The 13,984-nt window shown below is 36.6% G+C and overlaps 1 protein-coding gene across 1 annotated transcript in view; it reads right to left on the minus strand.

The window, feature by feature from the left end:
* PCDH9 (protocadherin 9) overlaps window positions 1-13,984 on the minus strand; it is a 682,686-nt gene that overhangs the window by 228,450 nt on the left and 440,252 nt on the right. The window contains exon 3 of the mRNA XM_065744017.1: window positions 1,704-1,779. Coding sequence (XP_065600089.1) covers window positions 1,704-1,779 — 76 coding nt within the window. The remainder of the gene's footprint in view (window positions 1-1,703; window positions 1,780-13,984) is intronic.

The raw sequence follows: 13,984 nt of genomic DNA on the forward strand, positions 1-13,984 counted from the left end.
AAGCTTGTATGTCAATACTTCACTATTCATTAGTAAAGCTTGATTGACTGATATATTTTCACAAATTTCTCATGAATTTAGCATTCTCAAGACTAAATTGGGCATCATATTTAATGTTCTGCATTTGCAAAACACGCTTGACACAATATCTGTAAAAACACATTTTTAGTAACTTGACATAAAGTTTATGGAGCACATTTTTCTGAACTCATTTATGAATTCTATGTCACATTCTGAAGAAATGGGCAACTCAGAGTCTGTGAAGCTAGTGTAAAAGTGCCATCAGGCAATGATGCCTTAAAACCCCTCTCTGATCTTGTTAAATCTTTCATGCATTTTATTTGCAGTCAGAGAATTAAAAGGATAATTCCACTTAAGACCCTCCCTCACTTAAACAAATGTACCTTCTTTGCTCCAGAGTCAATGCATTCATAATTGCTAATCTATTACAATTCTTTGGATTCCTACAGATTGAAGGTTTAAGGTGACAGACCCAACAATATTTCTGTTTGGAGGAGAAAAAAGCCAGCTGTCAGATCCAGAAATAAAGGAAGGGAAAAGGGTAAAAGGAAACAAGAATAAAATTCAGAGAGGAAAGATTTTCCAACCTTTTTTTTTTTCCTAGAGTTTTATCCAACACACCCTCTCTATATTCCCATAAAAACTATGAAATAAATGCTACTAAGGTCAATAGTCCACAGTTTATATTCTCATCTACCATGACTTAAAACGTAATTCAGGACCAGTTCTGCCCAAATGAGAACATGGATCAGAATTTTGTGCAGCAGATCCCAGAGCCACCTTCCTTCATTATTGTACAGTCTCAGTGAAAATTTAATAATCTATAAAAAAGGGAGAAATGTCAGAGGAAGAAATTAATCCTTATTTCTGTACTCCTGAAATGCAGGAGAATGTAAGTTCAATTACCTTCCAAGAGCAGAGACAAGGCTTTTAACCTTTGTCTCCACAATCTAGACAGAAAACAGAAGGCTTAATGGCAGTGTTATTGCCCTCTTCCAGTTTTCAGTATGCCCATCTCCATCTTCCAATGCCAAAGAACTAGTCACAGCTTTTAATAAGACCTCACTTGATTTTTTTTTTGTACTTACCGTCACAAACACTGAAATCATATAAATTTATTATAGCAAAGAAGAAAAAAAAAATTCCCAAAATAGGTACATACATAATATCTGCATTGAAATGATAAAAAAAATGTTCCAAAAAGCAGATCATGCCATCCCAACTTAACAAAGAAACCCTATATTTCTTGCAGTAAGAAGGGGATGTTACAGGTATGTGATAGAAAATTGGAATTGATGCATTTTTCAGCGCTTCAGTGATTTACTAGATTAGTCTAACAGATAGGGCAACCTCCAAAAGCCCAATGCTAAATGATAGCAGCACTGTGAACAATTACCAAGAAAAGCTTGTTACTTCATAATATTTCCATCTTTCCATCCATACTCACCGTGCAAAACTGTCAAGAGCTGTTTTTTCTCATTGGAGATGTATCTATTTCTATACATGAATTACAACATGAGGCACTTCAGGCAAACCACATTATCTCCTACCAAGCGTTATGAGCTAAATGACCGAATATTCATGCAGGTGCTTGAAAATATCTCTATCATTACAAAGCTGAAAGGTATGTAGAAGAGTGACCAAAGCAACTCAGGTTAAGCAGAGTGCTGTCAGTGACTCACCCGAGTTGGGGTCGGAATTGCCATCAGCTTCAGTCCTCTTGTCCGGTGAGGCCTGGTCGTAGAACTCATCCTGCGGCTGAACCAGAGGGAGAGGGTGTGAGATCAGGGTTCCACCACCCACCGGCTCGTGGTCTCCCAGACCACTGTCACTGCAGCTTTCCTGGGAGCCATCGGGGAGGTGAAATGTAACACGGCGCTGGGACTACAAAGAAGAGCACAGGACATGCTGATTAGTGCTCTTCTTTTCTGTTCTCCGGACTTATTTAAAAAAAACTTCTGAAGTACACTTAGTTTCATGGTGATACTTAAGAGGCAATTGAGTTTGCTGGTGATTTTTTTTTCTTTCTTTTTCCTTGCTTTTAGAGCAACCCAGGGAAGACAGCAGGCAAAAGTGTGCAAGTGCTCATCTGTGAAGTAACCTTGCAAGAATGTGATCAGTAGACCTTAGGTATGTTTCTCATCATTTAAAAAACATGATCTATAAACACTCTTCCTGATAAGCAGAAACAAACATTGGCAAACTGATACTAGAAGTCAACATCAGAAAATGTGATAAAAATACATTCCTGAGTTTAAAACCCATATTATCACTGTTCATATTATTGAAATTTTAAAAAAAAAGCCCACCAAGTTAAAAAAAAAGATTTTTTTTTTTTGTCAGCTTTCAAGAATTGAAGGATATACATGGATATTGAACAGATATCAGCTCTCTACCTAATACAGACATTTAGCACTGATAATGTAACTGTGAAACTGCAGTGGTCAACAATGAATCACAGAATGAAATGATGGAATAGGCGGTTATCACTTCTATAAGAGATATAAAATAACAAATCACATATTTTTTCTCAAAGCAACAGAGAGAATGGCAGACAGAATCGTAATTTTTCCTGAACTTTTTATGCAAAGAAAAAAGTCACTGCAAAAGTAAAAAAAATAAAATAATAAAAAGCCACACTGTGCATTTGCATTAGTCAGTCATTATTGCAAAACTGTCATCTGGAGAAATAGCCTGACTTCAAGAGTTGTGGTCACAGTACAATGCAGCAATTTCCCATGAGCTCCAGAGCCAGTAGCACAGCTGTGAGTTGCTTAGCATAAGTAACTGTGGAATTCATGAAAGGAATATAACAGGTCTTCACGGATCAGAATACAGCATTTCTGAAGCATCACAAACAACTAGTTCAAGGCCATCTCAAGAGGGTGGTTAAATTAAGTTAAACACAACTTTCCTCAAAAATGAGTTTCAGCAGCAGGGAGCCTAAGCAATCTGGTTAGCTAGAAAGATTTAAACTGAACAGATTCACAAAGTTTGCAGTAAGTTTAACAACTTTTTTTTTTTTTAATGAGAAAATCTCAAGTTAATAGTATTAACTGTATGTTTGCTTATTAAAAACTATTTGTTAATGGTAATTGCTACCATTTTACATGATGATCAATATTTTCTATGAGGCTTCTTTTTATTCATTTCCCTTGGGTAGACACAGATACTTTATTAAGTCAATTTTTGATTACTGTGTAAGTCAGTGTAGAAATAAATGTACTATTTGCTCTTGGCTGTGATTCTATAATTAGTATTTTACTTTTAAGCTCCTTTCCTAGCTTTAGAACTGGAATCCAGCTAAATTAAAAAAAAAGAAAAAAAAAGAAAAAAAAGGAACAGATCTTCTGATTCACTGAGCTGTATTAGTATATACGAAATCCTAACTCTACATACTGTCAGTAAGCATTCTTTTACTTCAAACTTCAGTACTTTTTCTTACAATATTTTCACTGTAGAATTGCCACCCTGAACAATTTTTCTAATCACTAGCAGATTTTTTTTCCTTTAAATATGAACAAAATATACTTAATTACACAGCTTAAAATCTTCTCTTCCTACATTTATTTCCAGCAACCCAAATTTACAAATCTGTTTTTCCAAGGTTAAGAATTTATGTCACTAGTAAAATCAGTAAGCAGCAGAGAAAAAGGAGATTAAGTTCTAACTAAAAGACTGAGATAATATGAATGACTGAGACAATAAGTCCTTAAAGAGGGGAGATGGCCATTTCAGTGTAATATTTTGCAAAATAATTAAACTGTTGTGCTTCATTAACCACCCAAATATACAGAAAAAAATATGCAATTATACAAATGGCCAGTTTCATGAGCTATGTAGCAGAAATACCAATCTTGGTTAATGAAAAGCTCCTTATCCTAGGCAAAATCTGCTCTGACTGTAAATTGACAGTCACCCAGTTAAACGGCAGTAGATGAACACTGGGACTGGCAACTCCTCAGTTGTGTTAATTCTTAAGCTCACACTTTGAATGATAAGAAAAATATATATATATAAGCTTGGTTGTATGGCTTTCCAAGCCTCTCACTAAAGACTCCACCAATCATAAAGAATTAAAGAAGTTTGAATGTCACATAAACAGTCATCCAGCTTCAGAGGTGAGGAAGGGGCAGCATGCAATCAGTCATGAAACATCAGATTAAGCCATTCCATCAAAACACTGAGAGGAAAAGCCTTCCACAAAGAGAAACTCAAAGCCAGTGCTTAAGTTTAGACATATCGTGTCACTCAACAGGGGAAGACTGTCCACTCCATCGGCTAGAAGCTTATGAGTGTCTTAAAGAACGCTCCATGCAGCCGCCTGCTCCATGGTCCCCAGCACAGTGCTGCTCTCACAGCCCATACTCTCCTCCATCAGGCTTGCAGATGCAACAGGCCTGCACACCTCCAGGGTCACCAGCATGCAGCACACTTGTAGGTGCTCCAGTTACCAGCACGGCCCCTCTGCCTACTGATTTTGGATGACACTCTCATCCCGGCTTTATCAAATTCAAAGAATAGGCCCCTCGATACGCTAGATGAACAGTATAGGCCTGTTTGTGGACACACTGCAGGGCAACACCAATGAACAATCTAAGAGACAAGAAGGCATCAAAGAGTTATCTGTGTACCTCATCTCCTTTGTCTACCAAGTGTGTGTCCCTGGTTTATGGCTTCCCCTTCTAATTATTATTCCATGTCCATGGTTAACAAAGCAGATGCTCTTCCCTTCCACAAATCCTTATGGAAAGCAGGCTGAGTTAGATCCTTACTATGCAATGTTGTATTGTAGAGAGCTTCCAAAGAGCCTCTCAGACCCTTTGGACATGAAAGATTCCAAACTGAACACATTCAAACTGTTTTCTAAAAAAGCTATCACTCACAAAATGGCTTTTGCTTTCCAAAGCATATTGACTTTCTTCTGTATATAATACTATCAGGGACTTATTTCAGAAGAAAATCCTACAGCATGCATAGACTATATTTTTATTTATCTGTTCCTCATACATCCAAATGAAGCTTTGAATTCTTTTTACCTAAAGACAATTAATTTATTCTGAGAAACATTTATACGTGGTACAACACTGGGATCAGTGATAACAAGCAACTACAGTTTTAATTATACTACAGTATATTCAGAAGGAGTACATACATCATGAGGTAGGGTTATGGTTCATCTCCACACCACATGGCCAACCTTCAAATCTACAATCTGTGACATATTTGTTCATAAATCATCATTTTTTGGGGAAAAAATGTAACACATGGGCTTTCTTTAGGTCCAATCTTTAATCAGGAAACATCACATCTTTGTTAAGTGAAATTCAAAATAAAAAGGAAAATTCAATAAAAAACATGATTTGTGTCATTTGAAAAAGTAACGTGTCAAAGTAATTCTAGTATATAATTCAGGACAATTTGACTCAAAATGCCTTTGAATCTGGGCTGAGTTTAAAAATTAGGAAAAATACAACTAGAATCAGATGTATTGAATCATTCTTCTATTAATCACATTTTCTGGATTCCGTAAAGCTCATGCAGGTGAACCATGACTTCACTCCCACAAGGGGTGCAGAGAAAAATAATTCTGTATAATTCTTACACGGTAACAAAAAATAGCAAACTCTGGTGTTGATTAAAGTTGTGTTCAAGCGTAATATGAACTTTTTTTTTGCTGTTTCCAGACCAGGTGATCAGCCAGCCAGTACTTCTATAGTAGTAACAATAAAATTTATATTAAATCAATCATACATCAAACTAGTCAAGCAGCAAATAAATAAGTAAACTTAAACAACATATAGTAATTTCTTACAACTGTAATTTGAAAGATTAAAAGATACAAGTAATAGCTGTGATACTTGAAAATGACAGTAAGAACAAAAGTTCTTTGGGGGTTAGGGAGGAATGGATGGGAAAGGATGGAGATATTGGTGGTCTTATTGGCATAGGCACAGAAAAGTAGAACCTGTGCTTGGCATAGTATATTACATGTTTCTTCATTAACATATTTTTATTTCAAGATACAGAACGCGTTTTAAAAATACATCTTAGCTGCAGCATACTCTTCTGTCACATATTTCTCACTTCTGTTTTTATGATGTAAGGAATTCTAGTTGGAAATAAAGTAAAAGCTACAAACACCTGGAGCAGTTTCATAATGTTTCAATGCTGCATATTAGTCTGAAAACATAATATATTGGACCAAAATACTTTATTTCTGAAAATCTTAGCTTTATAAAATACATTCTGACACTAGAACTTTTGATTTCACTCCATACAAATCTACTGCTTCTGAAAGTAGCCTTGTGTATAAAATATACATTTCTGAAATCCTTACAAAAAGCTGAAGAATTTGTGGGTAGCAGACCTCAGCATGGATTTCTAGAATAGTTAGGCCAATGTTGTTGGTAAGGACTAAGCTTTGTAGAAATCTTTGTATGTCGGTCTTTAGATATAGCAAATATGTGGTTTCATCTAAGTCAGGATGACCATTCTAGAAACAGCTAAAGTGATTAAGTAGAGGAACTCTTAATCACAATGTGATGTCTGAACTTGCTTTTGAAGATAGGACCATCTTGGGAAAATGTAGTTAATTAGCGTATCTAGTTGGCCTGTAGAGAGACTAGCCCTACCTTCAGCTGACCAATGGTAAGTTGAGGCTGTATGGGGGGTAGTAGTAAAGTGATACAATTATTTATTAAAATACATTGCAAAAGTGGGCTAGCTTCATGGAAGGCCATCTAACATCAAAACCTGTGCAACTTTGTAGTAAATCAACATCTCATCCTGGTGTGTGAGATTGGCTTACAGCATACCAGGTAACAAGTCCTCCAGTATTCAGACGAGATCAGTACTGGTGAAAATTTGGCACTGTTTTTCCTGCTGACTTATTTTTCAGAAACCATCAAATAATGTAGATTCTAAAATATATTTTAATTCCAATTACATATTCAGATCAAACGAAGTTACAGAAAGATTGCTTTATTCTCAAAATTAGACTTTCAAGCATTGCGCACCTATTGTTTTGGTTTTGCTAATCAAGAAGCCAAGATGATTACTCTATTCTTTCTGCTGCTAAATGTCTCTCACAACGACTGACTCGGCACAGGATACTGTCCGTTATGATTAAACAAGATACAATTAAAAAACAAAAACAAAAATGTTTCTACACTACCAGCTGAACTGCTTTCTCTGATTAGAAAGCAGGCAGTTAAATAAAACATCCACTTCTCCATTCAATATATTTGCATGTTATGAGCCTAAATTTCTGGCCTTCTAGACAGGTAGAAGCCATCAAAACATCTGATTCAAACCAAGACAAACTAAGCCGTACAGAATGGACCATATGTTTGCATACCAGAGTATTATTTAAGCATGACACAGCTTCAATTTTATGTGAAATCTATACTTCAGATGGGAGCGCTTACAAGAACAAAAATTATTTCATTTTCCTTTATTATGCCATTCTTTGCATTAAGGTGACAAAAGAACATTATAAAATAAATAATAATAAAAAAAAGACAAAATCATTCTCCCTACAGATGTTCAAAATACAAACATAGAAAAAGCAAACTTTATGGAAAAAGATACATGAGAATATATATCAAAATTTCTGACACTTAAACACCACACAAATAATAAAAAAAAAAAAGTAAAAGAAGAAAAGGTGAAAATAAATCAAGAAAAAACTGTAGAATATAAAATAAAAAAAATAAGAAATTGTGCACAAGTTTAAGAAAATATTTTAAGGATGAAAAAAATAACTATGCTTCTTAGGAGGTCCTCTGTGGAAAACATCTGTCTGGTAAAGTTTGTTCCTCTCAGGATCAAAACAAAGACTCTTGGTTCATGTACTAAAATGTGGGTATAATTTTTTGATGATATCAAGCTTGTAAATAGAAATGAAGTAACAAAACTGAGATTAACAGATTCAGAGGGGGAGGTAAACGGGGTTTTAAAAAAAACATAGTTTAAACCCTTCTTTTCTCATAAGATTTTTCTAAGCACCGAGGCTGGGAGCACTGATGGCGCACTTTTTTAATGTGTTGATTGAGTCATTTGGGACAGGAGATTATTTTTTGAACTAAAATACAACAGGAAACTTGAACAAACATATCTATGTTTATATTTGCTCCTGAAAGAATTGGCAAGGTCTCTGTATTAGCATATGGTTGCTGTATTAGTTTGTTTTGTAAACAAACAATAGCTGTTTTGTTTGTCATTATTTTCAGTTCTGGCTGGCTTAATAAATGTCTCCTATAATCTTCTATTTTCAAAATTGGCAAGATGAATTTCAAGTATTTTCTAGACTGTGACCTCTGAAAGTGTATGGTGTAACGTGCAGGAAGGTCACAAAGACCACAAATAAGGCTGCCTATAATTCAGCCCAGTTATCTTATACGTATTTTCTTACTTCGTCTTTCACTTGAGGTCATGAAAGAATATTACTATAAAGTAAAATTATTCTTCTCTCTTTTAATAAGTCCTCCTTGCTTCTAAAATAGTCTTGGATCAATTCTGCAATTTCTGTATAAACTACAGTAGTTTCCAGAATTTTGCCAATAGGATTTTTTTTTCATGATTATGTCTAAATTATGTTTGCTATAGCTCATTCAAGGATCCTACTCGAATCATAGGATAACCCATTCTCTGTTCTCATCTTGTTATCCAGAGAACCAATGTGGCAGAGGTAGGAAAGGTTTCTATCAACTTCTCAAGCTAAGGAAAGGATGGAAAAAAAAAAAAGCAATTTATTCTATATCTTCATTCTAAGTTTTCATATCATGCTGCACATGTAGGTAGTTTGAGTGGTTAGGTATTCTCTTGTTTTCTCTCCCTAACATAACAACATTAGTATCGATTCCAGAATGTACACTGTTGTTAAGTCAGATCGCCATTTGATTTTTTCTACTCAATTTCACTGTAGCAAAATGTCATAGAAATCAGTAAATTACACTGCAATATATTAAAAGGAAACATATAATCAGCTCATGTCTGTTACTGCTTAGGCTGAAGATAACTGGCCCTGTCTTCAGTGTGAAAAGTGTGACTCAGAGACAGATAGTCTCAATTGCTGTCTCCCACTGACTGGGGAGAAAATGTGTGCTTGAAGGAACTAAGCACTTATAAGTATGGAGAGCAAACAGCCCCATTGGTTGGGCAGTTCCTTTACTTTTGCAGACACAGTGAATAAAGTAAGAGCTACAATCAAATCCCACACTTCTAATAATCGTTTGCTGTATTAATCTCTTTATCCTTTTTTTTTTTTTTTTAATGTTGTGACACTCCTTTAGTTTATTTCATGAAACCATTAGTCTTCATGCTATACACTTTTTCCTGGTTTTCTTGTTGTTGTTGGTTTGCCTTCTGTTATCTTGTTTTCTTGTTTTTTCTTTTTTCTCCTTTTTAATTTGGACAGAAAGTATAGAAACTGTCATCTATTTTATTTTAAGTATTGCCTTTCTAATTAGTATTAGTTATCTACCTTAAATCATCTTGACTGTAAGGTAAATTTGACCTAACCTGAAAGCTGAGTGGTACAATTTAATCTAGTCTAAATCGGAGTACTACCTTGTTCAGCTTGGGAATCTGCTGAAATACCAGTAAATTGTCAACATTTTCTGTCTTAGTCTCCTCCCCTGAATTAATTGTCTAAGACGCAGGAAATCAGTTCTAAGCCCATAATTATGCAAATTAATTTCACAGATGCATGGAAAGACAAGTGGGGGAAGATAAGAAACTGCTGTATGCAATAAAACATAAAAGAAAATCGTTCAATATGCAACTGATAACTAAACTAAAACATTAAAAATTGTTCAGATGCATTATTCAACCAAATGGCCACAGGAAACCACAGTTTGGTATATTATTTCACTGTTTCTTACCAGAAACCCTGAGGAAAAGTCTTCTAGAAAACTCTAGACTGATCCTTTTACTGAATTTGTTTTTTACTCCTTGACTATAGAGAGACATGAAATCCAGAATTTTGAAATTTAAATGTCCAAAGTTAACCTGCCAGTAGGAAAAGGTAGATCTTCGATTTTGTCCTTAATGAGTTAAGGATGTGATTTTAGACATTCAACACTTGAAACTTTAGTTGAAAATCAAGTACTGGGAGATGAGAACCTGAAGAAAAAGATCTTACAAACAAAAGATATCACACTGACTGTGAACTGACTTGTTTCTGTGTCACATTTTATAAAAATAACTTGTATGCATTACAGCTCGTAATATTACACCATGGAAAGAAACTCACATATAAACAATTTAATTGTAATAGAATTATGTGTGATCTTTATTCATTTAAAGACTTCAGTGATCTTCAATTTGATTGTTTAGTTTGGTTTTGTTGATGAGCTCCTCCAAGCTAGACAGATAAAGCACATTACAAGTGCACTCAGTTGAAGAAGTATTGTAGAAGCACTGTAGCAATTATAATGATAACCAGCCTAAGTTCTCTACACTCTCGGAAGTTTTACATTAATAAAAGCATGCATTGATCAATAATGTATATGAACTACGAAAATGTAAAAACAGCTGTTGCTGAAATTTTACAAGTTTAATTATAATAATAAATATGTTCTGATTTATATTCTGTTAAACTCATCTGGCTTCAGTAATGTGCATACGGTAATAAAATTCTGGGGACTTTAACCATAAAGTACATTTCCAGATTTGAGAGAAAAACAATTGAGAATACTTCCCATCTGAGGAATGTACATTATTTTGAAGCTGCTTATACAAGGAAAATGTTATTTTCTTACATGAATGACAAAGTTATGAAAAAATAAACAGTTATATTTTCAATTTCTGTTTACACAAATTTTGTTTATTTAACAGGTTATGGAAGTACTCAGTTGCCTAAAGCTTATTAATTTCATTGGATAAATTGATATATATGATATCATATCAATAATCATTTCTTGGTATTGCATCTTTTTTTATAAAAGCAGATAAGAAAAGCCAAGCATATTTCTGTGTTGTCTTATGACCCATTATTAATTTTCTAGCTCAAATCTATCTCTATGCTTTAGGAAGTAAACTCTCACTATGCTTTTAGGGTCATGGTTTAGTGGGTAATATTGGTGGCACGTGGATGCTTGAACTAGATGATCTTAGAGGTCTTTTCCAATCTTACAGATTCTATGAACAATGGTTTGGGAGAATTACTGTTACAGAAGTGCTGTGGATATATGCCTTCATCACTTTCAGTCACTGCAGCAGATATGCTCCATCATATTTGAAAAATCACGGCTGTCAGGTGAAAGCCCAGATGACTGGCAAAAGGGAAACATCACTCCCATTTTTAAGAAGAGGAGAAAGAGGAAACACAGGCCAGTGAAGCTCACCTCTGTGACTGGGAAGATCACGGAGCAGATCCAGTGAAGCTATCCAGAGAGACCTGGACAGGCTGGAGAAATGGGCCCATGTGAACCTAATGAGGTTCAACAGGGACAAGTGCGAGGTGCTGCACTTGGGCTGGGGCAGTGCCAGGTATTTATTCAGACTGGAGGAAGAACTCCTGTAGAGCAGCCTGACTGAGAAGGACTTGGGGATTCTGGTGGACAAGAAGCTGGAAATGAGTCAGCAGTGCGCACCTGCAGCCTAGAATGTCAACTATATCCTGGGCTGCATTAAAAAAGGAGTGACCAGCAGGGAGAGGGAGGTGATTGTCCCCCTCTACTCAGCTCTTGTGAGACCCAACTGTAGGCTTGGGGCCCCCAACACAAGAAACATGCAGAGCCCTTGGAATGGGTGCAGAGGAAGGCCACTAAAATGATCAGAGGGCTGGATCATCTGTCCTATGAGGAAAGGTTGAGGGAACTGGCTTTTTTAGCTTGGAGAAGAGAAGGCTCTGGGGAGACCTCATTGTGGTCTTCCAGTACTTGAAGGAAGTATATAAACAGGAGGGGGAACAACTGCTTACATGGGTTGATGGTGACAGAGCAAGGGGAATGAATCACAGAATCACAGAACTGTAGGTATTGGAAGGAATCTCTAGAGATCATAGAGTCCAGCCACCCTGCCAAAATGGGCTTCCTAAACCAGGTTGCACAGGTAGGCATCCAGGTGGGTCTTGGACATCTCCATAGAAGGAGACTCCACCTCACTGGGCAGTCTGTGCCAGTTCTCCATCACCCTCACATGGTTTTAAGCTAAGACAGTGGAGATTCAGGTTAGATGTTAGAAGGAAGTGTTTCACTCAGAGGCTGATGAAACTGAACCAGGTTGCCCAGATAGGTTGTGGATGTGCCATCCCTCGAGGCATTCAAGGTAAGGCTGGCTGTGGCTCCGGGCAGCCTAGTCCAGTGCTTGGCAACCCTGACCATAGCAGGGGGGTTGAAACTAGATGATCTTTGAGGTCCCTTTTCAACCCATGTTATTCTATGATTCTAAAGATATACTTTCCTACCAAGGAGCAGGAAATTTCACAGTGATATCTAAGAAAAAGATTGATGAGAAGAAAAAAAAAAAAGAAGAAATTCTTAGTGTTCTGCCCCATTAGTATTCTTTAGTATGGCAAATAACCTCAGAACTAAAGCAGTCCATGGTTCTTGTGTAAAGGTAGTAATCTTTTACCTGGGGTGATTCTATATTATAACTATATATATAAATATGCCACCAGATTTTGAATTCACTAATTTTTAACTGTGTATCAAAGAAGAAAGACATAATTGAAATTCCACCAATTTAACAGCAGTCCAATAATCAACAGTCCAATAGTAATTTTTGTGCCATAGGACATATTAACATTTTTTAAAAGATGGAATGAGACAGTAATGGTGGAAAAGGGAGAGTTTTAAGATTTTGAATAAAAACACTTTAAGACAATCTGTGCTTCCAGTGACAGTCTGATGTCAGTCTTAACTTTATTATGTGAGTTTGAGGATGTGCAATTTTAAAGATCATTTTTCTCATGGATAAAATGAGGATTTTTATGTGCAGAAAGAACTTGAATTCTTATAGATTTCTGTACTAGCATGGGGGTTGGAGGAGAACAAGGAAGGAGGCTCTCAATTTACAGGCATGCTGTAGGGGGAATAGTACATGAGAACATTGCCTCCTGAAGTACTACTAGTGGGTGTAGCAGATATCTGTCACTGACAGCATATTGGGTTACAATTAATTCTGAGTCATCAGTCATGTCTTCTCCTGCAAACACTGAAAGCAGAAACAGCACCAATACTGCCCTTTGAGGATAAGACCTCTTACATGCTATGATTCTAGAAAGCAGCTGTACATCTATTAATGCTACGGACAATACAGTTGTCACATTAGATAAATGAATCGACATTGGAAAAGCTGAAAGAGGACTGTAAGAGATTATTATTTTTTATGCCACTGCCTCAAAGCTTGCTGATGACAAGTCCAAGCAAGTCCTGGGCAAGGGTAGCAAAATCCTTTGCCGGAGGGACACCGATGACACATCCTGGGGCAACAAGAGGGAGATAAGCCACAGCTCAATGGCCAGCAAACAGTCTTTTGTATGGACTCATCTTGAAGGAGATAGCCATTTCAGAAAGTACCCACGTGACACTTACCTGAGTACCCAGTGATGTCACATAGGTAGGAAAAATGGAGGATAAACGAGGGATCAATAACCATGAGGATAGGTGTTCTGCCATTGGATCTCTCATGAGCTGATCCCTGCATGCTGATGGACTCCCTCCTGGGCATGCTACCTGAGACCTGCTGCTTTCTCCTGGACCCTGCCATCCTAGTAACTGCTTGCTGCCCAAGGTCGGCCATCGCTGCTGCTGTTCTCCCCTCCTGCTCTCCAGCCTTGGACCATCGGAACAGCGTGCAATGGGACCACTGCCTGATCCCAATGGTGACTCTCCCCACTTAACGCAATCCTTACTTCTTTCCTATCTTTTCCATCACCCGCCTTCCTTTACCATCACTCTAATTGGCAATAGTGACCATCCTCCTCTTCCCCATCTCCCTGATAAAGATTTGT

This window comes from Cyrtonyx montezumae, unplaced genomic scaffold (assembly GCF_038088225.1).
Source record: "Cyrtonyx montezumae isolate F1298 unplaced genomic scaffold, pur_monq_1.0 scaffold_3, whole genome shotgun sequence".
Classification (NCBI taxonomy): domain Eukaryota; kingdom Metazoa; phylum Chordata; class Aves; order Galliformes; family Odontophoridae; genus Cyrtonyx; species Cyrtonyx montezumae.